This window comes from Artemia franciscana, chromosome 10 (assembly GCF_032884065.1).
Source record: "Artemia franciscana chromosome 10, ASM3288406v1, whole genome shotgun sequence".
Lineage (NCBI taxonomy): Eukaryota > Metazoa > Arthropoda > Branchiopoda > Anostraca > Artemiidae > Artemia > Artemia franciscana.
Window position 1 is genome coordinate 29,820,200 of NC_088872.1, and position 27,543 is coordinate 29,847,742.

At 35.2% G+C, this 27,543-nt stretch overlaps 1 protein-coding gene and 1 long non-coding RNA gene across 2 annotated transcripts; one reads left to right on the plus strand and one right to left on the minus strand.

Moving 5' to 3' along the window:
- Positions 1-207: 207 nt before the first annotated feature.
- LOC136032045 (uncharacterized) lies at positions 208-26,306 on the plus strand. Its single transcript, XR_010618629.1, has 3 exons — positions 208-356; positions 9,682-9,831; positions 26,050-26,306. It is a non-coding gene; the product is annotated as an uncharacterized LOC136032045 (long non-coding RNA).
- Positions 6,740-19,234, minus strand: LOC136032044 (heart- and neural crest derivatives-expressed protein 2-like). The gene is made up of 2 exons (XM_065712147.1): positions 18,508-19,234; positions 6,740-6,936 (listed from the first exon to the last, which is right to left on the minus strand). Exons 1-2 carry the CDS (start codon positions 19,126-19,128, stop codon positions 6,838-6,840), a joined length of 720 nt encoding a protein of 239 aa, XP_065568219.1. The 5' UTR covers positions 19,129-19,234; the 3' UTR covers positions 6,740-6,837.
- Positions 26,307-27,543: the final 1,237 nt, after the last annotated feature.

Genomic DNA, 27,543 nt, shown 5'->3' on the forward strand with positions numbered 1-27,543 from the left:
AAGAAGCAATTGAAATCAGAATTAAGATAAATAATAATATTTCCTTAAATAGGGATTTAGGAGAATATTCACTGAATGCTTTATACACAAATTTAATAAAAAATGACCTTACGAAATATTTTAAAAAGCAATAGATATTAACACAAAACCTGTCACAAATAGACCTATAAGATCAGCAGCGAATAAAAGCTAGGCTGGCATTAAAAACCTGTTTTTAAATCATTTTCTTTCATTTCAATGAATTGCCTCGTTTCATAACAATTTATTTATCAGTCCTGGTTGAACTTCGCTGAGGTAAGGATGCTGGGACTGTTTTGAAACACCGTTCATTTTAATTTTATTGATTTTATCCTCTTGTAAGTTTTTTTTTTTATTTGTATTGCTGAAGAAGGCCCTTGGACATAGGGCCGAAATATTCATTCTAATTTGTTTCCCACTGTCTTAAAAAATTCCCTATTGTTCTTCTTGTTTTTGGTGTTTGTGATGGAAAGGCAGTGTGGTCTTCGTCGTTATTTCGTTATTTAGGGGGCTAGTTGCCCTCCAATCACTTTCGACTATTAAAAAGGGCGCTAGCCTTTTCCGTTTCCAATCGAATGAGCCCTTTTCAGAGATTCTACGATAGCTCCTTCGATACGAAGTTCCCTGGTCTAAGCCCCCCCCCCCAAAAAAAAAATATATTGTGTCCACATCGGTCTTTACTTGGGCAGCACTACTGTGATGCCTATGATATAAGGTAGTTGAACTTCTAATTACAAATCCAACGAACACCCTCCGAAGTTTCTACGACCACCCTTTTTATACAAATTTTATATGCCCCCAGGTCATAACTTACAACCCTTACCCTGAGGGCTGTGGGGGGTTGTCATCCTCAAACACTTACTTTCCAAATCTTTCAATTATGTTGAGCAAAATGACCATCTCAAAATTTTGATTGCATGTGTTTGGGGAAATGGTGGGCGGAAGAAGGGTTATTGGCCTAATAATCACTTTAGACTATTAAAAGGTGCTCTAGCCCCAGCAATTTTCAATCTGATCTAAATTTTGAGATCAATCTAAAAAGAACAATCTGACCTTTTAGAAGTTTCTATGACAACAAATGGTCACCTTAAAATTGTTATAAGATACTTTTCGGAAAAATACGAGATGTGGGGGGTACCACCCTCCAATCCCTCCAAACCCAAAAAGGGCACTAGAACATTCGATTACCAGTCCTATGAGCCCCCTTCGAAGTTTATACAGTAACCCTTTCCATATAAACCACCCTTTTTATACAAATTTTATATGCCCCCAGGTCATAACTTACAACCCTTACCCTGAGGGCTGTGGGGGGTTGTCATCCTCAAACACTTACTTTCCAAATCTTTCAATTATGTTGAGTAAAATGACCATCTTAAAATTTTGATTGCATGTGTTTGGGGAAATGGTGGGCGGAAGAAGGGCTATTGGCCTAAAAATCGCTTTCGACTATTAAAAGGTCCTCTAGCCCCAGCAATTTTCAATCTAATAATCTGATCCTATGAGCCCCCTTCGAACTCTATACAGTAACCCTTTCCATATAAACCTTAAATGCCTTCAGGGCATATCTTAAAACTTTTACCAAGAAGGCTCTGGGGGGTTTGTCATCCTCAAAGACATAATTTCTAGACCTTTCAATTTCGTTGAACAAAATGACTATTTCAAAGTTTTGATTGGATGTGTTTGGGGAAATGGTGGTTGTAGGAGTGGGGTTAGTTGCCCTCCAATTACTTTCGACTATTTAAAAGGGCACTAGCCCTTCCAATTTCCAATCTAACAAGCTCTTTTCGAAGTTTCTACGAAAACAAATGGCCATCTCAGTTTCTATCACATGCATTTCGGGAAAATATGACGTGTGTGGGGGAGGGAGTATCCACCCTCCGATCAAACTGAATCTTAAAAAGGGCAGTAGAACTGCTGATTACCAATCCAATCGACCCCCTCTGAATTCTATCCAATTACCCTTTCCATATACATCTATCTTGTATGCACCTTGGGTATAATCACCACCCTTTCCCTGAGGGCTGTGGGGAGGGATTGTCATTCTCAAAGACGTAATTTCCGGAACTTTCCGGAACAACTTTCGTGGAACAAAATGGCTATCTCAAATTTGACTATCAAACGAAGCTCTAGCCCCTTCAATTTCCATTTTAATAAGCCATTTTAGAAATTTCTACGACAATAAATGACCATCTTAAAATTTGCATAAGATACATTTCGGGAAAATTCGATATGTGGGGGATATCAACCCTCCGATCACTCTGAATCTTAAAGAAGGCACTAGAACTTTTGATTATCTATCGTATAAGCCCCTTCAAAGTTTATATGATCACCTTTTTCTATATAAACCTTAAATGCCCACAGGCCACAACTTACAACCCTTACTCTGAGCGCTGTGGTTGGGTCGTCATCCTCAAAGATATAATTTCTGGATCTTTCAATCACGTTGAATAAAATGACTAATTCAAAGTTTTGATTGGATGTGTTTGTGGAAATGGTGAGTGTGGGAGGGGGGCTAGTTGCCCTCCAATGACTTTTAACTATAAATAAGGGCCCTAGCTCTTTCAGTTTCCAATCGAATTAGCTCATACGAGGTGTGTGGGGGAGGGTTTATCCACCCTCCGATCACAGTGGATATTAAAAACTTGCCCTAAGGGCTCTGAGGGGGGTTGTCATTCCCAAAGACATTTTATAAAGTTTCAAAGAGCCTTTTTCAAAGTTTCTACGACAACAAATGGCCATTTCAAAATTTCTATCAGATACATTTCGGGAAAATAAGAGGCGTGGGGGAGTATCCACCCTCCTATCACTCTGAATCTCAAAAAGGGCAGTAAAACTTCTGATTGGCAATCCAATGAGTCCCATCCAAAGTTTATAAATCCTCCTTTCCATATAAACCTTATGTGCTTCCAGGGCATCACTCATAACCCTTTCTTTGAGGACTGTATGGGGGTTGTCGTCCTCAAATACATAATTTCTGGACCTTTGAACTATGTTGAACAAGATGTCGATCTCCAAATGAATTAGATGTGAATGGGAAATGGTGGGTGTGGGAGGGGTATTAGTTGATCTCCAATCACTTCGACTATTAAAAAGGACCCTAGCCCATTTAATTTCCATTCGAAAGAGCCCTTGTTGAAGTTTCTACGACAACTCCTTCGATACGAACTGCCCTGGTCTAAAACCAAAAAAAAAATAATAAATAAATAAATAATACATCGCTCTTTACTTAGGCAGCGCTATGACGCTGTCTATAATACAGAGTACTAAAACTTCTGATTACCAATCCAATGAGACTTAATTGTTCCGAATTTAGCATTCCGTAAGTGAGTTCTTTAAGGTTGTTGGGCATTACCCCTACTAACAATTTAGTCTCTTTTCGTAATAAAATTGTTTCTGATGCTAAGGTTAGGAGGACTGTGAGGGGGAGTGTCATGTTCAAAGACATAATTTCCAGATCCTTTTGGAAAATTGGCTATCTCAAAATTTTATTGAGTGTGTCAGGGGAAATGGTGAGCGTGGGAGGGGGTTTAGCTGCTCTGCAGTCACTTTCAACTATTAAAAAGGGCACTAGCCCTTCCAATTTACAATTGAATGTGCTCTTTCTGAAGTTTCTACGACAACTCCTTCGATACGAAGTGCCCTAGTCTAAAAAAAACATAAAAAGCAAAAAAAAAAAAAAAACAGATTGTGGGCACATCGCTCTTTACTTAGGCAGTGCTATTGCGCTGCCTATGATTAAAAAAAAAAAAACTGTAAGCCCTTTGATCCAAAGAAGCAAACATAGAAAATAACGCAATTTCTAGTGATGAATTTCTGAAGTTTTCATAACATGGCGACAATATACCATTTGCTCGCTCAAAATGAAAATCTGTGACTATTTTAATCAGAAATCGTCAAAACAATTTTCACCCCACCCCTAAGGTAAAAGGTAGTACCAATCATTCGAAAGTTTGCCTAAGAGGGTGCCATTTCGATAAATTAGACGGCTGAACTAGATTGGGGTTTTCACCACCACACCCGGTCGTCTCCAGATATGCCGGATCGTGGCAAGATTGGACTTGAATTTTGTACGCCTATTATCTTGAATGAAACAGGTCATATTGTAGCTATAGGATTTGAGCCACACATTCGTGGAAATTGTTTGAAAATTCTTTGCTCTGGTCTCCGGAGGAGGTTAACCGAAATACTCTTTGCGTTACAGTCGCCGAAATAAAAAGGGTTAGATCACTCTTATTTATGAAACTTGACCGGCCATCTGATATTATTATATGTTTATTATATCTAATTAGCATGGAGTCAATCTCTAAGTTTGGTAATAGAAAAGGTAATAATTGGGTAAGAAGTCAATAGAAAAATACGGAATGAAAAGGCAAATAAATGTTAAAATGGGTACATTTATAGCTAGTGCCTTGAAAATAAAGATTGCTGATGTTCAGAGGCGTGAGTGCTAGCATTCAAAAAATTTTCACATTTTGTATGTCACACAAGTTGTATGTTATACACAAGGCTTGTGGTGATCTTAATGTTATTTTACTAGGTCATTAATTTTAAAAAAGTTCATCTTACGGAAGTATAGAGCGAAACTAAAACTTAAAACAAAGTATATTATTGTTTCGCAGATTGCCCAAGATATATTTACAAAGATAACTAGAACTCCCCACAAAAATCTTTTTTTTTTTTACATGGGAAACACTGATGTGTATCTTTTTTTCTTTATTTTTTAAGCTGAGCAGCACAAAAAGGTTACCATCATAATTTCCGTGGTCACAAACCATAAGCCTGACGCTTATAAGCCCTCAAGCTTGCCCCCCATCCCAACCACCTTAACAAACTTCATAGATCGTCTGTTGACGATCAGAACTAGCACACTTCTGCAATGGCGTCCAGAAAGGATTAATATATTCTCTGAGGACAACCTGACTCTTATACATAATAATAATAGATTATTATACATAAGAGGGGACCTGATGATAATAGGGACAGGTCCTGTCAAAATTGTCACTTAAATAAAATCAAGACCTGACATCCATAGCTTATGTGAGCTTACTATCATGTACAATTATTATGAGATGATTAATGACTCAATTCAAAGCTCCGCATCATCGATTTCCCTAATAAGGATTAAACCAATAAGGATTAGTTTACAGGGATGCTTTCGGACTGAGTTCAAAATTTCTTCCAGAATTTTCATAAACGAGGGAAAAGGTCTACTAGGGGACCTGTAAACCATGCCTCCAGATAAACCTTTACACACTGACTTAATCTCAATAAAAAGGGATTCAAAGATTCCTTCCTTATTTCTGCTCAAATCACTCCGGAAGTTTTAGTTATACTTATGGCCTAGGTCTTTTTGTCTCTAGTCCCTCTGCACTTCATAAGTTGCCCAAGTTTTGCAAGAATTGTGCTGATCATGGTGTTGTGTAGCTCTGTAAGAGTGTGCAAGTTTACTTCCTCAGTACTCTCAGATATCCCTACCCGGCCTGTTGGCATATGTGCTAATGACCTGTTCCTTGTGAAGCGATTCCGTTACCTTGGATGCACTTATATTCGGAACTTGCTTGATGATGCTTACATTTCCCATGTTTTGTGTTCAATATATTTCAGAGCAAACTTTATAATCTTACCGCTCTCTATATTGCTCAGCTTAGATGCCGTTCAAAATCTTATTTTTGGCGTACCTCACCTATCTTGCTGGGCTGTCTCAGAGAGTCACATGAATAATGTTCTAAGTAATTCCTCGGTCACTTATAACTATTCCCTGCTTTTTATTGCATAAACTGTCTCACTATGTCAGCCTTAATGAGTTATTTATAGGTTTTTGTTAGCCCACTCTTAATGATCTCGATCTAGCTTCTTAGATCGAGATCTAAGAATGAGTTAGTTGTAGTGTTCTACAACTACTACTAACTTCTTAGATCGGCCGGACAATGAGTTAGTTCTAGTGTTCTACAACTACTACTAACTTCTTAGATCGGCCGGACAATAAGTTAGTTGTAGTGTTCTACAACTACTACTAACTTCTTAGATCGGCCGGACAATGAGTTAGTTGTAGTGTTCTACAACTACTACTAACTTCTTAGATCGGCCGGACAATGAGTTAGTTGTAGTGTTCTACAACTACTACTAACTTCTTAGATCGGCCGGACAATGAGTTAGTTGTAGTGTTCTACAACTACTACTAACTTCTTAGATCGGCCGGACAATGAGTTAGTTGTAGTGTTCTACAACTACTACTAACTTCTTAGATCGGCCGGACAATGAGTTAGTTGTAGTGTTGGGTATCCCTAATTTGTATCTTTATATGTCTACTTTACGAAAAACAGACAAGCCACCCAACAACGGTTGGCTAATTTCGTATTAGATGTTTGTTCAATTTGTTGTCTTTCATTTTCTTTTGTCTATTATTTGTTTACTTTTCTTTGTTTCTGTATTATATATATCCCCTGCTCCCTGATTGGTACTCCCCTTCTCGCAGCATGATTTAGGAAAAGCGTATACTTATACTTTATTTTATTTTTGGTTTTTATTGCTATCTCTATTTTTTCTTGGTTTTCACACGGGAATACATTGTGTGTCTAATTATTTGCAGTTATTTGTGTTTTTAAGAAAATATTGCACGAAATTTTCTGACCTAAGCATTTATTGAGCTATGCTTTTTTTTTCTCTTGGGATAGGGGAGGGTAAATAAATGAGCAAGAGTTCATATTCATAGTCTGTCATATAAAAAAGAAATTAAAAACTATTTTTATTTCGTATAATTTAAAAAAAACAAAAACATCCGAATTAGAAAAAAGTTACAACAACAACTTTAAAGAAGGTTTATTTAAGTTCTTGGGCCCAGACATACTGCGGCCAGCCAGTTCTACCTTTTGAGTTTGTGTACTTCAGACATGTAGAATCAACATGTGGACAGCCTACCTGAAAAGAAATGGAAAAAATTTAATGGTAAATAATTCACAAACAACAATAAAAACAAAATTATATTTTAACACATGCACATACAATGCAAATTACTAAGATTAAATAAGCACAAAATGAAAAGAAAATGGGAACAAAGTTCATTTTAACTTCTATTTTAAGGTTAAAATTAAGTGACAATTTTCAAACAAGGCATTTTTATATAGTAACGTACTAAATATATGTGCCTATATAAAACAAAATTAAATAAGAATTCTGTAAAAAATGATTTAGAGTTGAAAATTTCAATGAAAGTAAAAATAGATATTAAAACTTGGAACCTCATAAATTGCAAATATAGTGACATTCAGATACGAAGAACATTATTTTACTGAAAATAATAGTCTGTAAGAAAAATGATGATAATGAAGTAAATACAATTTTCATAACCAAACAAATTGGTTATATCAGCACTGAATTTTCAGCAAGATACAACTTACTGTTGTTGACTTAGATAGTTACTTGTTGCCTCCGATTTCTTCTTGTCGTCTACTTATTGCCTGGTTGAACTGGTGGCCTCTTGGCCTTTGCGATATTTTTTGTATCTTTTAAGCTGTAAAGCTGCCATTTAATTTATTCAAACATGGGTCTTTCTTATAAATTTTATTTCTTTTAGTTTTATTTTTTAACTAGAATAGTTTTTGACTCAACTGAGGGGATTTATCACCCCTTTCTCAAAAATTACACTTTGTTTGGGTGTGAAGAAGGTTTCAGAAAACTCCGAAATTCAAACTAAATTTTTACTCGGTCTTGGTTTCAAAATCAAGTAAAAATTAATTTTTTTTGTTTCGATCTATTTTAATAGTAGCAGCACATAGTAAAGTTTCCAAAATTTGTATTTCGAACAATTTTCCAAACGGGAGGAAAATTTGAGTTTCCAAACTCGAGATTAAACCCTGGATGTGAAATTTCTCAGCAAAGAAGCGACAAAAATCGAAATCTTCTTTAGTTCGATATGTCATCCGATTTTGTACTATTAATGACTCGGCACGTGACCCCCAGGAAAAACATCCTACAAAAAAGAGAAAAACAAAATCCACAAGTTCTTAAGCAGTATTTTGAAAAAAAAACAATATGATAAAAAGAAATATCCTACTGTAGAATGAATTTGTGTGACCAAATTAACGAATTATGCCCTTTTTTTTAGTAAAGCACAAGATACATTTAATCTTAATCGTAGAGAATTTAAGGGGGATGACATGCCCCTAATATTTAGGGTTGCATTATGCACTACTTAAAATTTAATAGCACACTTTATCCCTAAACACCAATTAATAATGAGATTTTACTAGTATCAAGATTCAGTTACCACTAATTTCAGTCAATCAGAATTTTCACAAAATTTTGTGATATGGATCAGCCGATGAAAAATTTAGCGAAAAAGCTGAATGGCTCAAATTAGCGACGGCTAAGCCTTGGTATCAGTAAAATCTCATGGAAACATGAGATAATATACCGCATACACCACAATTATGTGGTGTATGCGGTATATTATCAGTTAATATCTAAATTAAAATTAAAATGGAAATGATTAAGCAGTAACATACTTTGATCATATGAATCCGTTAAATATTTTTTTCAGCAAATATTTTACAGTTAGCTATTAATTACAAATAACTCTCACGCTATACTAGCGCTCTATCATCTGAACTCAAAAATGTTTCATTATTCTAAGCTGAGGTCAATAATATGACCTCCTCATATCATAGTTCTGTATATGGTACTACCTCATCTGCCAGTTCCTGAAAGAAAGAATGAAAGAGCAAGAACAAAGACAAGTCAGAGCTAACCATGCGAAAATGTGATTTTCCTTGATTTTCATAATTGATCGTTATTAGCATCCAGCTCAAACTTTTGATGACAGCTATTTTAATGTTATAGTTTATATTTCCACTTAATGTCATGTTTGAGATGTTTTGTGCTCTCCTTTGTAAGTTTCTTAAAAAGTCGGCAGCTGAAAACGGCACCTTTCAATGCCACATAGCATTTATCCGTGGCAATGTCAGTACCAAGTTACAAAAGATACGTAGGACAACTTGTTCCACGTGATGACCCCAGAAAATAAAGAAATTTTAGGACTACCCAGTGAACACGCAACTTTCCTAGTTTTCGAGAATTTGTTTTCAAAATCCCTCTTTAGTTCATAAAATTCACTGTTAAGGAGTCATTGCTCAGTGGAATCTAAATAAAAATTATTATTTCGGAAATTGCGAAAAAATTGCAAGCGGAAATTGAAAATGTTATATTTCGCCTTAGCAGAATGCTAAATTTTGCCATTTCTTGCCATGAGAACGAAAAATTTGGCCCAGATATGAAAAAAAATCCTATCAAGCAAAAATTTCAAGTTAACCAAGCACTTTAAAACTATTGGATAATAGTCGTATAGCCTTCAAGCTTCATCGGCGATACGGCCGTGTGATGGCGCATTCTCCCTTAGTCGTAAACTCAGTCGTACCCAATGGATCTGTGCCATGCGCGTTGGAACTATGCCGAGCACGGTGGAACTGTGCAGTACGCGTGGTGCTCTGTGTATTTACACGAGATTGTGGAAAGGGGTTCACCCCTCCGGCTGGTTATTAAGTGTTGCTACTGAGATTACATTTGTATTACGTCTTTAAGATAGTACAATTTGCTTGCATAAAGTTATCCACATTATTGCTGGCGAAAGCGTATGGAGAGCGCTATAAGTTGTTCCGTTATTTACAGAAAGTAACGCTCAAGCGACGCCTCGAGAAGTTTGCTGTGCTGTCCAAGTCGTGCAAGTGGGATCTTTGGGCTGCAGCGCTTAAGAAGTCGTCGTTAAGAGGCACCGTTATTGCCAAACATGCCAGCCGGAGTGAGGAGACCTTAATCTAAGTGAGTAATTTCGATCTAGTAACTTCCAGGCTTCTAAATCAATATTCTTTTTTTCTTTAGTGTAGGTTTTGTGTTTTCTGTAAAGCGCTAGTTTTGCATAATCATAAAAATGTAGAAAAACATTAGTTGTCAATTTATTTGCATTTATTTTGAAGGTGTTGGTTGAAAAGGCTGAGACATGACAGTTTTTTTTTCATTTAAGTCTTAATTTCGCTCTTGCTTTTACCAGAAAAACTTTTTGAAAAACAAAAAATTCTTTGAGGTCACATTAGATTAAGCCATACAACTCATTAGGGGGAAAACTCGATAAATGTAAATGTATTTGCGTTTTAACCTTATTTTGAAAGGGATTTTGACTTGTTTGGAAATTCATAGAATTTGTCCAAATTCACATATTAAACCATTTGTTTTTATGTATATCTCAATCCCACTGAGTATTTCTTCTTATATTTACTATATAGTTAGTAAACGAAAGTAAATTTGTCGCCCATTAGAAAAATGTTAGTTTGATACGTTTGTAATAAAAAAAAACTGCTTTCTTAAACAACAGAGATTAGCATATATATTTACAATTACTAGCTCAAATAAATGGGCTTGCTCAGTCCTTTCATTTTCTGACCCTCTACGCAAGTGTTGAAATTGCTAATAATGGAATATCAGAGCGGAAATATAGATCCTATAATTTTCCATTTCCGCTTTGAATCAAGCCATCACCTATGTTTGAGGACACCCCTTTTTGACAGGCGGCGGATCCCGAAAATTAGAATGTTTATTCAGTCCTCAAAAGGCCGGCACACTCAAATAACAATCGACTACTATCACTGACACTCTTTATTTTCTAATAGGATGTAAGGGGGCGTTAGCTAAACTCCAACCTGCTGGTGGTCAAGATACAGGGTTCCCGCTGCTGAGAATTTGCAAATATAGTGATTAATTTGTAAGTGGTGACACGAGTGTTTGCAAAGAATCAATCTAATGAACTGTGGGAATATTGGTGGTCGCCCCTATGAATAAGGTTTCTATTAAGATTTAATCAAGATTTGAACATGATCAAAGCTGAATTGGTGATAGAAAAACAGAAAACATAGAAAACAGAAAAAATAATGCTCCAGCATGTAAACTACACACACACACACACACACACACACACACATATATGTATATATATATATATATATATATATATATATATATATATATATATATATATATATATATATATATATATATATATATCTTCTATATATATAAAAATAAGTTGTCTGTCTGTGGATCTGTGGATCAGGTGACGTCATGTTTCTGTGTCGGCTGACGTCATGAAATTAGTTGTCGTCATTTTTGCTATGACGGTGACATCATTAAAGATATTTAAGACATATATGTTCACGTAGAAATCTATTAATGTTTAAGTTTAAAATGACTGATGAACTTACAATGGCAAAAGCCGATGAAGATGCTCAAAGAGTCTATGCCAAAAAACTTGCTGCTGATAGAGAAAGTCAGAAAAGAAAGCGTGCCGAGGAATCAAAAGAACAGCAAGGAAACAGGCTTGAGGCTAAAGAACGCAAAACCGCGCAGTTAGATGAAGATCCACCTGGACAGCGAGAGTCAAAACATATCAAAACTGAAAATGATATCGATGATGATTGGGTTTGGGATTTTGACTTGGATAAGGTCATCAATGCCTACCAGATTTTAGTTAAAAAAACAAAGGTTCGGCGATATGTATTTCATAGTGAAGCTGAAAAATAAAGAAGAAAAAGAAAACTGAAAAAAGAAAAAATGTAAAAAACTAAAAAATACTAAAAAGAAAAAACACTCAAAGAGAAATTACAGACCGGGACACAAATGACGACCGGGACAGAGGGAATATAAATAACGACCAGGACACTCGAAGAGAAATTACAGACTGGGATACCGAGACACAAATGACGACCGGGACACAGGGAATATAAATGACGACCAGGACACAGGTATTTAAGAATATCGTTCAAAGACAAATTTTTAATTGTAAGAAGACCGTTGAAAGAGAAATTTCTAATTGTAAAATGACTGAAGAACCTACAATGGCAACACCCGAGGAAGCTGCTCAAAACGAATGTATTCAAGCCGAAGTAGCTGAGTTGGTAAAGCGTTATGTTTCAGGTTCTAGGTCCGAGAGGCTCCAGGTTTGAACCTTGGCTTTAGCATTAATACAAAAGAAGAAAAAAACTAAAAAAGGTAAAAACTACAAAAAAACTAAAAAGAAAATATATATATATATATTTATATATATATATCTATATATATAAAAATAAGTTGTCTGTCTGTGGATCTGTCAGGTGACGTCATATTTCTGTGTCGACTGACGTCATGTTTTCGACGAAATTACAGACCGGGACATCGGGACACAAATGACGACCGGGACACCGGCATATAGGGAATATAAATGACGACCGGGACACAAGGAATGTTCGATTAGCAATCACCATCAACAAAGCACCGGGACACAAATGACGACCGGGACACAGGGAGTATAAATGACGACCAGGACATAAGTATAAAAAAAATTAAAAACTAAAAAAAAGGTAAAAACTACAAAAAAACTAAAAAGAAAAAAAAACTAAAAACTAATAAAAAACTAAAAAAGCTAAAAAGCTAAAAAAAACTAAAAAAGAAAATAAAATGATAAAGGAAAAAAAAATGAAAAATAAAGGAGAAAAACAAAACTAAAAAAAAGAAAAAAAAACTAAAAAAAGGTAAAAAACTAAAGGTAAAACTAAAAGTTACCTTTTTTTACCTAAAAAGGTAAAAAAAAAGACCAATTCAAAAACGAATGTATATACAGATCGGGACACAAATGACGACCGGGACACCGGGACATGACGACCGGGACACAGGGACAAAACTACAACAGGGACGCCGGGGGGCTCAGGGGGATATATAAATGACGATGGCGACACAGGGAATCGTCGATTAGCAATCACCATCAACAAAGCTCAAGGGCAATCATTAGAATCATGAGGTATAGATCTGAATACGGATTGTTTTCCCATGGACCATTATATGTTGCATGTTTAAGAGTCGTTAAACCTGAAATTCTATTTATATGCACAGACAATGGGACAGCAAAGAATGTTGTATATTCTCAAGTTTTACGTAGTTAAAAACATATATATATATATATATATATATATATATATATATATATATATATATATATATATATATATATATATATATATATATATATATATATATATATATATATATATATATATATATTCACAGGTGGGACATAGGGACACAACTACAATGGCGCGTAACTAATATGGCGCGTAACGACTTACGCGCGCGGGGGGCTTGGGGGGGCGCGAAGCGCCCCCACCAACTAGGTGTTGGGGTGGCGCGAAGCGCCACCCCAACAGCTAGTATATATATATATATATATATATATATATATATATATATATATATATATATATATATATATACCGAGCCCCGGCACTTGGCATCTTTAAGGTTTTTGAATCGTTGGTATCCCTTGTTAAAATATATACTAATATTTTTCCAATTACTAGCTGCTGGACCCCGGCACTTGGCGCGCGGCAGGCTTTTATATATATGGGTTCTCATTGTCGCTTGTCTTCTAACCGCAGACAATTTTCTGTTTTTTCATACTGTTTCTTTTCAAAGGTATTTGATTATTAAAGCAAGTCCAATTTCTAACAACGATTTTTACTAAACTTCAAACTTTAGGTTTTCTTTTTTAAGGTGTTTGAATTGTTGTAATCCCTTGTTAAAATATATGCAAATATTTTTCCAATTGCCAGTTTTTTGCTCTTTACGCAATGTAATGTCTTTTCATACTAATTCTGTTCAAAGACATTTGATTATTGAAGCTTCTCCGATTTCTAACAACGATATCTACTAAGATTCAAACTTTAGGTTTCCTTTTTTAAGGTTTTGGAATTGTTGTAATCCCTTGTCAAAATAGAGAATCGTCATTTGTTGCAAACTTTCGTTTTTTGGATGATATCGAATCATCATTTGTAATAATTTGAAAATTTTTGTTTGTTGGGCCTTCCTACTGATACTATATACCTGGTTGGGTTCAAACCTGTAAGCTTAATCACGTAGTGAGTTGGTTTTATCTAACAAAAAACCAACTAGTTTTAAGATTTTCAGGTATTTTCTAGTTTGAGTTAAAATATTAAAATTATTGGTCAGGCACCGTAATATTTTTGCCGTTTACATAATAACTTGAGCAATTCTGAACTGAACTGAAAAATTTTTTCAATTTTTTTCATGTCATTGAGACATTGCTTATAATTATAAGAAAAGAAATTCAGCAATGATTTTTTTTTTCTAACAACGATTTCTACTATGCTTCAACTTTTGGTTTTCTTTTTTAAGGTTTTTGAATTGTTGTAATCCCTTGTCAATATTTATACAAATATTTTTACAATAACCAGTTTTTTGTTCTTTAAGCAATTTAATATAAACAAGAATTTTCAACTTTTTTTTCATGTCTTAAATACTTTCCATTTGTAATGTTGTATGCGTCATAGATATAAAAACAATACATTCACTCTTGTGGGGGGGGGGAAGAATGATACAATTCATCGAACTTTGGTTTTCTTTTCTAAGGTTTTTGAATTGTTGTAATCCCTTATTAAGATATATACAAATATTTTTGCAATTACCAGTTTTTTGCTCTTTCCACAATTTAATGCCTTTTCAAGTCTATTGAAAGATATTTCATTATTATAGTATGTCCGATTTCTAACAACGATTTCTGCTGAGCTTCGAATTTTTGGTTTTCTTTTTTATGATCTTGGAATTGTTGTAATTCCTTGTCAAAATATATACAAATATTTTTGCACTTACCAGTTTCTTGCTTTTCAAGCATGTGACAACGTCATTGTAATATGATGTACCCAAATTGTAAGCTTAGTCCAAAAATATTTTTGGAAATGAAGGGAAAATAAAGACCAAGTTCAACCCCCCCCCCAATTCTTTTATGTTTGTTTGAAGGCTCATGGCCAGTTAGAAAATTCGGACGCTAAAATGCACGTATAGGCTTTGGACACCCTACCAACCCCCACTTCGTCTACATTGAGACCCACCGACCACAGTAAATAATTTATTAAGTCTCACAATCATCAAATTAGTTAAATGAAGCTTAAAAGTAGTCTCTTTTAACCGTTATCATCCAAGCTGTAACCTTTGAAAAGACCGAACCATGCCCTGTAGTATCCGAAAATTTAAATTAACTTTTCAAAGAAAAAATTCTACAAAGAAAATTTTAGAGGTGAGTCAGGAATAATAACAACTACATTAGATAAAACTCGGTAATAAAATTTTATTGTTAAATCAAATTTTCGGATAAATGAATAAACAGTTATCATGATACCACCTTTCTATTTTTTTCTTTTTCTTAGTTTATATTTTTTGGATTTTTTTTAAGCGTTTTTTCCATTTTCCTGCTTCCAAAATTATTTTGCATGCATTTTTATGTTTCTAGCTTGATTAGTTTAGCTTATATTTCAGTGTGTCCACAAGCAAACCCCTTACATGCAGCACTAAATTTACATATTTAATACGTGTGCCATCGAAAGAGGCGGCTTTACTGGCTTTTTGTTACCTTCCTTAGCTCGTTTGGACCTTTGGCCCCCGCAAATATAGCCTCGGGTGGGCCTCCCTTAGCTTGCTATAGCCGGTGGATTGGGCTCCCAGCCCTCCCACGTTTTTTATCTTAACGATACATTTCCAGTTTTTGGTTTACCTCGTTTATATACTTTTTTAGTCTAAATCCTTTGACTTTCCATTTTTCTGTCAGTTCCCATGATTCCAAAATTATTCTGCGCAAATGTTTGTATTTCTACATCGAATTGTTCAGCTGCAAATGCTGTGAACCGAAAGACAGACACTTTATGTATACATACGTGTATCAAACAGGTCGTGGTAACGAACTGTAAGTTAAGAGCGACGCGGCTTATAGTAGCCGAAATTCTTAAAAAACGGAGTTTTTGATATCGATTGATACATCAAAAGGATCGGCTTATTATGCTAATTCCAAATACACCAAATTCATTAAGTTTAGTGTTACCAATCAAATGCCACGAACCCGAGAAACTTCGCCTGATTTTCAAAAAGGGGAGAAAACCCTCTAAAGGTCAAGGGCTTCTTAATGAAAATCACACCGTAGACTCAGCGTGTCCCAGAACCCTATTGCAGAAGTTTCAAGCTCCCATATGCAAAAATGTAAAATTTTGTATTTTTGTCAGATGAAAGATCACGGATGCGTGTTTGTTTGTTTTGTTAATTTTTTTTCTTCCTAGGGGTGATCTCATCAAACTAATAGTCCTAGGATATCAGGAAGGGCTTCATTCGAGCTTTAATTAAAAGTTCTTCTGCCCTTTTTAGTGACCAAAATATTGAAGGGCAATAATCCCATGCCCCCTTTTCCCCTAAAATCATTCGATCAAAATTTTGAGATAGCCATTTTGTTCAGTATAGTTGAAAAGTCTCAAAACCATGCCTTTGAAGATAAATTGACCCCCCCCCCCTGCGAGCCCCTTGGGATAGGTTTTTAAGTTATAAAATTCGCCTATTGTTTACGTATAGTATTTGCTATTGGAAAGTATAAGACATTTTTCAGATGGGGAGGGACTTGCGCTTGGGGGCGGGTTTCAATGGGGATAATATTCCGCGTGGGGAGAGATTTCAGGGTTGAGCTCTCTAGGGGAAATTTTGCACTGGGGGTATTTGACGGAATTCTTATACGAAATTCTTATTATTTGTCTTACTTTCTCTTTTCCAACTCAATTTTGCATGTGGAGATGTTTGTTCAGGGGGATTCGTCCGGGGGAATTGCCAGCGTGTTTGGGTTTATGGGAAATAATATCCACGGAAGGAGGAATTTCTGGAGTAACTGGAAAAACGATCAGAACTTCGTCCTTTTGAAATGAAATTATGCCAAGGAGGATTTTTCAGGCTGAATCTTCTGCGAGAAAGTTTACAGAAGGGGGTGGATTTTCGGCGAGGATGGAATTCTCTGGATAAATTTTGCGGGGGCGTTTATTACATGGGAAGAACTTTTCACGGAGTAGTTTCCTGAGAAAGGAGAATTTTTTTGTAGAGGGTGAGCCAGATTTACCGGCATTATTTGAAAAACGATCAGAAAACTAATTTAAAAAAAACTGTTTTTTGAACTTAAATTAAGGAGCAACATTAAAACTCAAAATGAACAGAAACTATTCCATATATGAAGTGGTTGTCCCCTTTCTCAATATCTTGCTCTTTACGCTAAAGTTTGACTGTTGGTCTCAATTTTTTAAGAACACACAAGGGCCCTCTAATTAGAATAGGAAGCTTTTTTAAAAGTACTAATAACTCTAGCGTGACGATTAAGGTATTGAGGAGAAGGACAATCCCTTCATATACGGAATAATTTCTGTTTGTTTGAGTTTTAATGTTGCTCCTTAAATTTCAGTTCAAAAAACAGTTTTTTATATTTAATACACTATTAAAGAAGCTGGCAACGCTGGCTTTTTGCTGTGTCGTCTCCTTCTACTTCCTCATGCCTTCAGCCCGTGGAAATATAGCCTCACATACTTCTTATAATGACGGGACGCTTCCAGTTTTTTATGTTTTTTTTTTCTACAGAATGTGAGAGAGGAAGTGCTGAAAGCCTCAGCACCACTCGAGCGAAGCAAGAGCACCGTTAGTGACGACTAAACGCCCTAAAACTTCCCAGATTAAGCGAAGGCATATTTGCAATGGATACTTCTCTATTAAACGAAATACACTCGAGAATTGCGCTGTGTAAGATCTGACAGAAACTGGTTTGCCTCTCTGTGATAGGTTACGATTTTCTTATTTCAAGTAAGAAAAACTATGATGCATGTACATTTTTTTGTCAAATATTTAACATATAGAGGTGGTTAAGGATTACGTGGTTTAATATAATGCATTCTGTATGGCCTACTTTCCATAATTCCTTTGTCGTAGTTTCCATGATTTTGTTTCGAGAGTAATTTATTATTATCATGTTTTAGTATGTTTCAAAATAAGCAAATCATAACCGATCCCAGAGAGTCAAACCGGTTTCTGTTAGATCTTAGATAGCGTAGTTCTTGATTGTGTTTTGTTTAACATACAAGTACCCTGCAAAGGCCCTAAGACGCCCGAGAAAATTGCTAAGCCCGAATATTTCAAAAATGTCCAAGAAAACATTTTACCGAATTATAAAAAAATGGACAAGATCATAGGAAATGAATTCGTTTTTTTTTTTATTGAAATTGTTTTCTACGTTGTGTGTTATCATTGCGTGCCACAGCAGAAGCTTTGCAAAAACAACAAAAACAAATCCAAGCTTGATCCTAAACTATGCGATGATCTTATCCTAACATGGCAACCAGAATCTTCCAATCGCATTTTGCAAGTATTATTTTTCAGGAGTTGGCCTATATTTAATTTAGATAACTGAAGTATGGAGAATAATAAAGTTAATTGGTCAGAACACATACCTCATCAGCGCTTCCACTTTAAAATTGAAAAAAAACTACGTTGCCGTGGCTCAATTCAAAAATATTGTTATTCAATTATTATTAGCTATTGGGACAGCAGAAATCCTTACCTCCCAATAATAACAAGACGAACTATAATAATAAGGAGGAAATAAAAATAAACCTGGTCTTGTTTCAGTGTGGGTGAATTGGACTTGGCTATTTCTTCCTTGAGAAGAGCAGCTTGTTGACTTCGATTTGCTCTAGGTGGACGGGTAAGATCAGCTCTGAATCCTGACGGTGAAGCATCTTCTGACGTTTCTAGAATTCTAGACAAATAGGATATATACGAGGTTGCTAAGCGTAAAGTCTTGATTTTTGAAAGTTTTGTATCCGATGGTACATTTGGGATACTGTCTCTTAACTCACTGAATGCACTATTAATGGACAATGTTCTTCTTCTTTCTTTTTTGTTTGCTGTATTTCGTCTTTTTACTACACGAACACGTGGCACCACAACACCCATTTCATTAGTATATGAATCTGCTTGAACATATTCAGTTTGAAAGTCTCTTTTAGGCGAGTATTCTATATTTCCGTCTGATTCATAATCTAAACCTGCCTTATATGGGCTGTAGTACCCCGCTCTGTCAGGACTAAAGGGATTATATGCTGATCCCCAATCTGTATAATACTGAATCCTGTGATCAGTAATTGTTGCTGGATAATGTCCATCTTCATAGTGGCCTGGATTATAATAGTACTCATCAGTCATCCCGCCTGGATATCCGGTTAACAAACTCATTTTTGATGAAAAACCATTAACACAATACCAACAATGTTTAGTACGCGTCTGGTATTTTGAAACTGGAGTCAACTTTCTATCAAGTGACTGTCATAAATTTGGAATGTTTTGTGGGTGGAGTTCTTCCTGGAAAGTAAGTTAATTTAGCAAAGCTGGGTGGAGCTTATTTCTCATTGGTTGGATCAATTTATTTCGAGCAGGTCAGTAGACCAGCACCAGGATATATGGTGCTCGGCATTGTCTTTTGAATAACATTTAGAAACAAATAATCCCAAGCAGTAGATGGAAGAGAAAATGTTTTGATTGAATGTGATGTGGTTTTTTACATCTAAAAATTATCTGTTTAACTAAATAGGGTTGTTTTGACAGATTAAAAGAATTCCACCTGGAACGGGTCTTTTTTTTCGTGTAAAAAAGAAAACAAAAGATCAAAATCTGTTTACAAAGAAATAATATTATTTTGAGCTAAGCATACCTTTAGGACATCTCCTTGTTGTTTTATGTATTGGAAAACACGGCTGTTACTGCAATACCTACAGTAAAGGTCAGAAAGGTCTTTGTGGCCCTACTCACAAGATTACTTTCTGTAAAACAATTTTGATAAAATTATAGTTTGCTAATATTTTTAAGTTTAAATCTTTACTAGTTTCTTATCTCAGCCCACAGCTGCACTCAAGGACAGGGAGGGAGGTTGACAGGTCAGGCATTTTGTATTGAAAAATAAAAAGAAGCCTTTTCAGACGTTTGCCGACCCCCAGGGTCGGTTTGGGGGATTTGCAAAGTATGTAGCCGCACACTCGAGCCTTATGGAGGAGCATAAAAGTGACCAATGTTGGTTAAAAAAATTGGTAAACTTTTTGAAATTGAGTTGAATGCTGGTTCAAAATAATTAAACTAGAAAGAAGGAACTTTGTCTGAAAATTATAACAGTTGAATTTCAAGGTAAAACCGAGCATTTCAATCAGTCAATCAATCAAATTATTGTCAAAATGCAAAGAAAATCACGATTCATTGGTTCCACAAAAGCTCTATGGCCTCTATATGTATTGGCGACAAGTAGGCTACACAACACAAAAAAACCAACAAATTAAACACTCAAAGGAAGAACTGTCACCTACTATTCAAAACCAGCCGAAACCAAACCAGGACCAGGGTTGCCATTTTCTGACGTCTCAAAAAAGTATAAACAAAGGCTCAAAAAGAGTACAAGTTAAAAAACTTGTGTACTCTTAATGTACATTTCATGTACATAAGTGCATTTAATCTCAATTAAGGTTCTATTTTTATGAATTAGCCACAGGTAAATTATTTTTACCTATGGCATTTAAATTATGGCGAGATTCTTAACTGACGGGGCTCCTTCTAACCTAGCCTTGGGATTCCCCCACTGGCCTTATAATGATAAGCCCCTTCTGGCACTTCTATTTACGTTTATTAGTACAAGTAACGTTACTTTTTGATTATATGTGTTTTTTCCGATGGGTTAGTTTGCTTGAACTTTATTATTTAGAGTGTAATTTACACAAAAACAAAATACGCTCATTTTAAACCAATCTCACGTTTTTTATTTATAGCCTTGGAAACAATGATTTATTATTCAGGGTAAACACAATTTAGAATAAAGAAACAAATTTAATTAAACGGGCCATTAACTGAAAACGTTGGTAATATTGTTTCATTTGTTAACGAACATCTAGTGTTACGTAAGTTTACAGTGTGATATGCATTAACAAATAAGCCAACTATCATTTTGACTGAAAGGGGCCTACCGACCTACTGTAGCAGGGATGATGGCGGTGAAGAACAAACTGTTGTCGGTGTTAGTGAGGGACCGTGACAATTGGTCGCTCTGAGCCCGACCCCCTCTTCCAGCAGTCCCGACTGTGACATGTGCAGTTGTGACAAGTAAGTTGAGTGACCCACATTATCCCAATAATTATGTGATTGATGTCTTTTCATTTGGCTGGTTTGAATATCTTTGTTTTGCTGTGTTTGTTGTGCTTAGTTTACACCCTTAGCTTTTGGTGTAGGCTATTCCCTAATCAAGCTTGTTTTCGTAGGGACAGTTGATATTTGTTTATAGGCTATTAAATAAAAAAAAATCAAGTTTTTTCACCTGAATATACAGAGTAACATTAAAATTTAAAACAAAAACAAATTGTTCAGTACATAAGGGTCTGCCCCCTCTTCAACTCTCCCTCTTCATGCTTAAGTACTTCGAAAAATATTTATCATTCAAATTCAACGGACCTTGTGTTTGAGTAGTCTGTTTTGAAGAAAAGAGTAAAATACTTTAGCATGAAAAGCAAAGGCTATGGAAGGGCCGGCCCTCATTTTATTCAGAATACTCTCTGTTCGTTTTAATGTTGCTCTTTACTTTAAGTTGAAAAAACTTGTTTTTTTTTTATTTAGTTTCCGACCGTTTTTCAAATTATGCCAGAAATACATGTTGAATCAAATGGCTATTTTAAAATTTTGATCTTACGTCTTTGGGGAAAAAGGGGGTGAATGAAAGGGCTATCTCAGAATTTCGATTACATGTCTTAGGGGGAAAAAGGGCGTGAGACCTTTGTCAATCTTTTTATCACTCAAAAAAGGCACTAGAAATATTAATTTTGATCAAATACTCTCCTGATCTTTTAGAATCAGTGGTTCGAAAAAAAGGGAAAAACTGGATAAATACACATCTTTAATCTTTCTTCCGGCAAAAAATTGAAAATTCCAAATTTTATATAAGCCTCTACGGCTTGAAACTTCTGACGTAAGGTTCTCTGGTACGATGAGTTGTTATTTTTCATCAAGATCGTTTCACGTTTTGGGGGGCTCCCCCTCTTTCAAAATTGGGCAATTTGTTTCACGCTTGCAGGTTTTAATGGATAACATTAAACTCAATAAGCTTCATAAATTTGGAATCAGCACAAAAAATCAATTCTTTTGATATGTCTATTGCTATCAAAATTCTCTCTTTTAGAGTTGCGGTTATTATTCAGCGGGTCCAGTCGTTACTTATAGTTCGTTACCACGAACTGCTTGACAGTCAGCGACATGGAAAAATAAGTGAGGTTTAATATTATATTCTACTATTCTATATTTCACTATTATCGCATATAGTTATTATAACCCTGTCATACTAATATTCGATGCTGTTCCAATTTATTTCTGTTTTCTACGTGTTTGTGACGCTGAATCCGGTACAAATTTTAGTTTTCTCATAGGTCATTAAAAGATCTAGTTTATAAACTCGTGACTATTTATTTATAATATTTAGCAAAGCTCGTGAGCGCATATTAGATATAAATATTAACTCTAGGGTATTTACTTCAGTTGGAAATGTTTTAAAGCCAAAACCAAAACAACTGTCGGATTGTTGTTGTAAAGATAATACACTTGGCTTTCCCCCTTTGCAACCATTGATTTTTATCAAAGCCGGAAACGGAAGGCAATTGCAGAGAAAAACACCAAAGCAAGTGCTAAACTATTACTAGACAATAGACTGAAAAGGAATTCCAAGTAGAACTAAGTGATGAAGGTAATAACAATCTTTTTGAATTGCAAGAAAACCAAACAAGCCATGAATACAATGATTCCTCTTCTTCTGAACAAGAAAAAAAGAAGAAGTAGACACCCCAAAGGACCATGAAGAACAGTCTGTTTCTGATTCCCCTAGTGACAAGTCCCAAGAAAAATCAGATTCAGATGTTAATGACGCTATTTGAATCGAATAGTTATTTTACAGATCTGGGTACACCCTGATCATGTAAGTGATATCTGACGTGATATAATTTTTTACCAAGGGAGCAATCTCACTTGAATTGAAGCTCATCCAACTATCCAAGAGATGAAACTATCCAGGAAATAAACCCAAAAGATCGTTTTCTAGTTTGTTTGATATAGGTTATCCAAAAATGAGGAAAAGGTTAAGAGATGTTATTTGATTTACTAACGGGAACAAAAACTTGGTTAGAAAAAACGGGAACAGTGGTTGGAGGCACATAGTTAAAACATTGACAAAACATGAGACGCCTCCGAATTGCATGGCGTGTTAAGAGAAATAGGTTGAAGCAGAAAGAAGACTGACTGAAAGAATGACAATCAATTGATCATCAAAATCGAAGGATTGTTGCACAACAAAATGAAAGGTGGATATATGTTCTCAACCAACCCCTTGCTAGTGCGCCATTTTTAGCGCAGCACCAACTTGCCTTCAGAAGGACCTTCGAAAATCTTTACAAACTAGACAACGGAAACGGAAACTGATTCAGGAACGTTCATTGTTGTTTCGGAAAATTTTAATAGGAAAAGTTTGTTGCGAAAACAAAATTATGTGAACTTCGAAAAATAGCCCGAAACCCCCTAAAAATGGTGTTGGACCGAAAAGAAAACTGCCCCATTTAAATCATTATAGCAGGAAACTACGTATAGTAGAATAGCAGTAGCCCATCTTGGCTGCAAGGAAAATGTCTTTTTTGTATGGGAAGTAGTGATGCGTCTCTTTTTTTTTCTTTTTCTCTGAGGGTAATTGTTCTGAACCGGTGGTCGTGGAATGTTGGAAGAGGTCTCATTTGAAGATAAATTACCATACATAGGGCTATTTTTAAGCAACAAAATAAGACTAAAATAAAATAAAATATAGTTACATCGTATTGTATATTCTAATACAATACGATGTAATACGCGTATCTTTTGAAAAGGTACTTTACCCGGGTAAGATGCCATTCTTAAGTGTCATATTGATTGAGGAGTAGAAAGCCTGTACCCCCTATATTTTTTTATCACCACCCCATCCCCTGGTTCAAGAAATGTCTTTTTGAGTATTTTTATTGAAAATGCCTTTTTCGGGTATTTTCATTGATACAAATTATAGCAAAGGTAGTTTAGTACCCCCCCCCGTCATAGTCACTGAAAAATATATTACCCCTTCTCCTTTAATTTTTTTGAATTGACATCAGTATCACTATGGACTGAAAAACCTCGTTATCTCGCTTTTTTAGTGAGGCTAAGAATTATAAAGATGTTGAGATGGGTGATATACATTCCTGACGGTAAAGTAATATATAGAAGTACAAGTCCTTACTCTGGTTAGAGCCTTTTTTGTAGTTTATGCGCACTGGGTTTTGTTATGCTTGTCGAATGCACAAAGCAGGGCTCTGATTGTATATTTCTTTGCTATCAATAATTTTCGTTTTTTTTCTCAAACATTATCTCAGTTTATTGGTTTGTTTATCTTGAATAAGGTGGTCTATATTAAATGCTATAAAAAATTTTCCTAATAGTTGTCTAGGTCTATCAGCAGAAGCTTTAGCTTAATACCAAAGGCTCTTATATTTCAGTTGGATCGATGACAAGGTTTCTCTTGTATTTCCCATCTGCTCACAAATGTTATATTTTGTATAAGCCCGCACACAGCAATTTTCTAAGAAGACTGGGGGACAGTCAAACCTGCGAAAGAAAAAAAAAACATTGAAAGTACCTTACACAACAAATTCCTACGTTTCACACTAAGGTTATTTGAATTTTTCTTGAATTTTACGGCTTTTAGGACCTAGGCCTGAATACTCTCCAACCTGTGCCTAGATTACCCTACGTGAGGGAGTCTGACGGATAAAAAATGCTTATTTTAGGGCAGTGGTTCTCAAATTGTGGTACGCGTACCCCTAGGTGGTACGCAAAATTTTCAGGGGGTACATGGCTGGCCAAAAAAATAACTAAAATAATCCTTTAATTCTGGGACTGGCAATTTTATTTATATTTTAGCTATAGTTTACTTAGTACCGGTAACTGATAAGGGATACCTAAAATAGTTTGTTGGTAAAAAGGGGTACAGTATTTAAATAAGTTGGAGAACCACTGTTTTAAAGTATCTAGTTGTATAACCACAGAAGCACTGGTCTAATGAACGATATTCTTATAGCTATTGCAGAATAGAAAATATCCATGATTTGGCTGAAACAAGCTGGAAAAACAAGAGATTTATTTATTTGACAGAAAAATAAACAACGTGGCTTGAAATTGACTGATTGTAAAAGCGGGAACCAACGTAATTTTTCCACCATTTTCGGAAATCTCAGAGTATTTTTCTAGGGAAAGGAGTAGCCTGTTTCTAGGAATTGCCTTGTTCCTCTATTTTACCTCTGACCGATTCGAGAAGCATTAATACCGTACATAAAGTAAAAAAAAAATCTTGACTTTTGTTATTTCTTGTACCTTCTGATCTACACCTTCTGATTGGAAGAGTGGAACTAAAAAAAAAAAATAAAAAAAAAAAAAAAAAAATAAATAAATAAAAAAACACATACAAAAATTAGTAGACAATAAAAATTTTCTATTGATTTCAGAAACTTTACTAGTCATTGGAACAGGGTTGGTAATTATGTTCATCCAGAAAAGTCAAAATATAGCCAATTTGATTGGGTTTACACGAAAAATTGTGGATAGTAGTACTGTATGTGTTTCAACTTTTTTTGAGAATCTTTCCTCCCTATTTCGGCTGCAAACACTGCTTTGAAAAAAAACTGTTGTTAAAATAAACAACATGGCGTCTCTTCATCGACTCATCTTCTTTCATTCTCAGGAGAATCTTGATAATTCTCTCATTAATATCGACATCTAAGTTCCTAAGAGACTTGAAAGTAAATACATAATGTGAAAGGAAAATCATTGGGATAGACAAGCGGTGAGAAAATTCTCATTGTCCAATTACCGAACCATCGAACCTTTCTGTGAAATTTCTTACCTATAAATGTTATGTACAAAAAGCTGCCTTCCTCAATTATCCTCAAAACCAATGACATGATGTTACATCTCCGAACGATCAAAGATATAGAAACAATAGTTAAGAAGGGCCATGTGTTATCATTTTGACCTATTCCAAAGCTACAAAGTTTATTTGTTTTACATAATTACTGTATCTGGTATTTCTAGATAATGATCGAAACTTGGCTTCTGTCTTTCATTGCGACCCACATCAAACAGGAAAAATTTGTTTATACGGATTTGGGTGTCAGGTCGTCAATTACTAAAACCGTGTGAATTTGATGCATCATTTTCAAGCGCAGAAGAAGGCAAAAAGGTCAGCTAAGGCCGCACATTTCAACCTAGTGCTAAAGTTGGATTAAGCCGAAGGCTCTTTGAATGAAAACTTGCTTAATTCCAAAGGTTTTCCTAGATATTGACGGAAGAGGAACAAACATTTTTAAGAATTATAGGTGTAGACGTTAGGTTCAAGGGCAAGGGCACTGGCAAAAAAATTTCCAGGAAGGGCAACCACCAAAGCATCAGTTGTGGTTTGGTGACAGGGAATATATTTCACGAAATTTTTTTCGTAGGAATAAGTTTATATTAAATACTTTTAGGAAAAACTCTCAAATGAAAAGAACAATTAAATTGTATGCAAAATTAAACACAATACAGTAAATTGTAAACGACAAGGATTCCTAGTAAAGGGATCAATTTGTTTAATCAATAATATATTTAATGATTATGCATTTGATTTTAAAAGAAAATCAAATTCAAACCAAAATTACAGAAAGGTTTATTGCTTTCTTAGATTATAACAGATTTAAACTTTCTACGCCTTAGAGTAGTTTACAGAAGGAGTAGAAATACTCAAAAATCATCCTGCCTGCATACATACCACCTTTTGATTTTATAAAGGCCATATAAAATGTACCTCTTTAATAAAAGGACAAATCTCCCCCCTCGGACTTACGTTTTTTATGTATTCAGACATTAAAAAAATAGAATAGCGAAAGAAAAACGAAATTTAAACTTACAACTCAGCTGTCAAACTAACCCTCTTTTTTTTATTGTTTTATTCAACTAAATAAAACGAACAGGTTGAAAAAAAATTTCGTCACAAGAGAATCTTATCAAATCGTTTGCAATTAAAAAACTAGAAGTAAAAAGTTACTTGGACCAATATTCACCAAAACTAAAAATGGAATTCTCAGGGATATTCAGAAACCGGCAGTATTGGCTTTTTATGTTGATTCTAAATACATAAAATTCTTTCAGTTTATTGTTACCCACCCAAAACCAAGAATCTGAGAAAATTTGCCTGATTTTCAAAAAAGGGGAAACACCCCCAAAATAGCAAGCGACCTTATTGAAAATCCCTTTATTAGATTCATCATATCAGAAAACCCTACCATAGAGGTTTCAAGCTCCAACCTTCAAAATATGGAATTGTGCTTTTTTACAGAAGAAACATTGTCGATGCATGTTTATTTGTTTTGTTTTTTCCCAGGAGTGACTGTATTAAACCGAAGGTCCAAGATAATTGGCTGGGAACTCATTCAAGCGTAATTTAAAGCTCTTTTTTAAATGACCATACAGATTGCGTCAGGGGAAAGTCTTGTTTTCTTGTTATTTTAGGGCACCAAACTACGAATTTTTCCCGAAAAGGACGAATTTGTA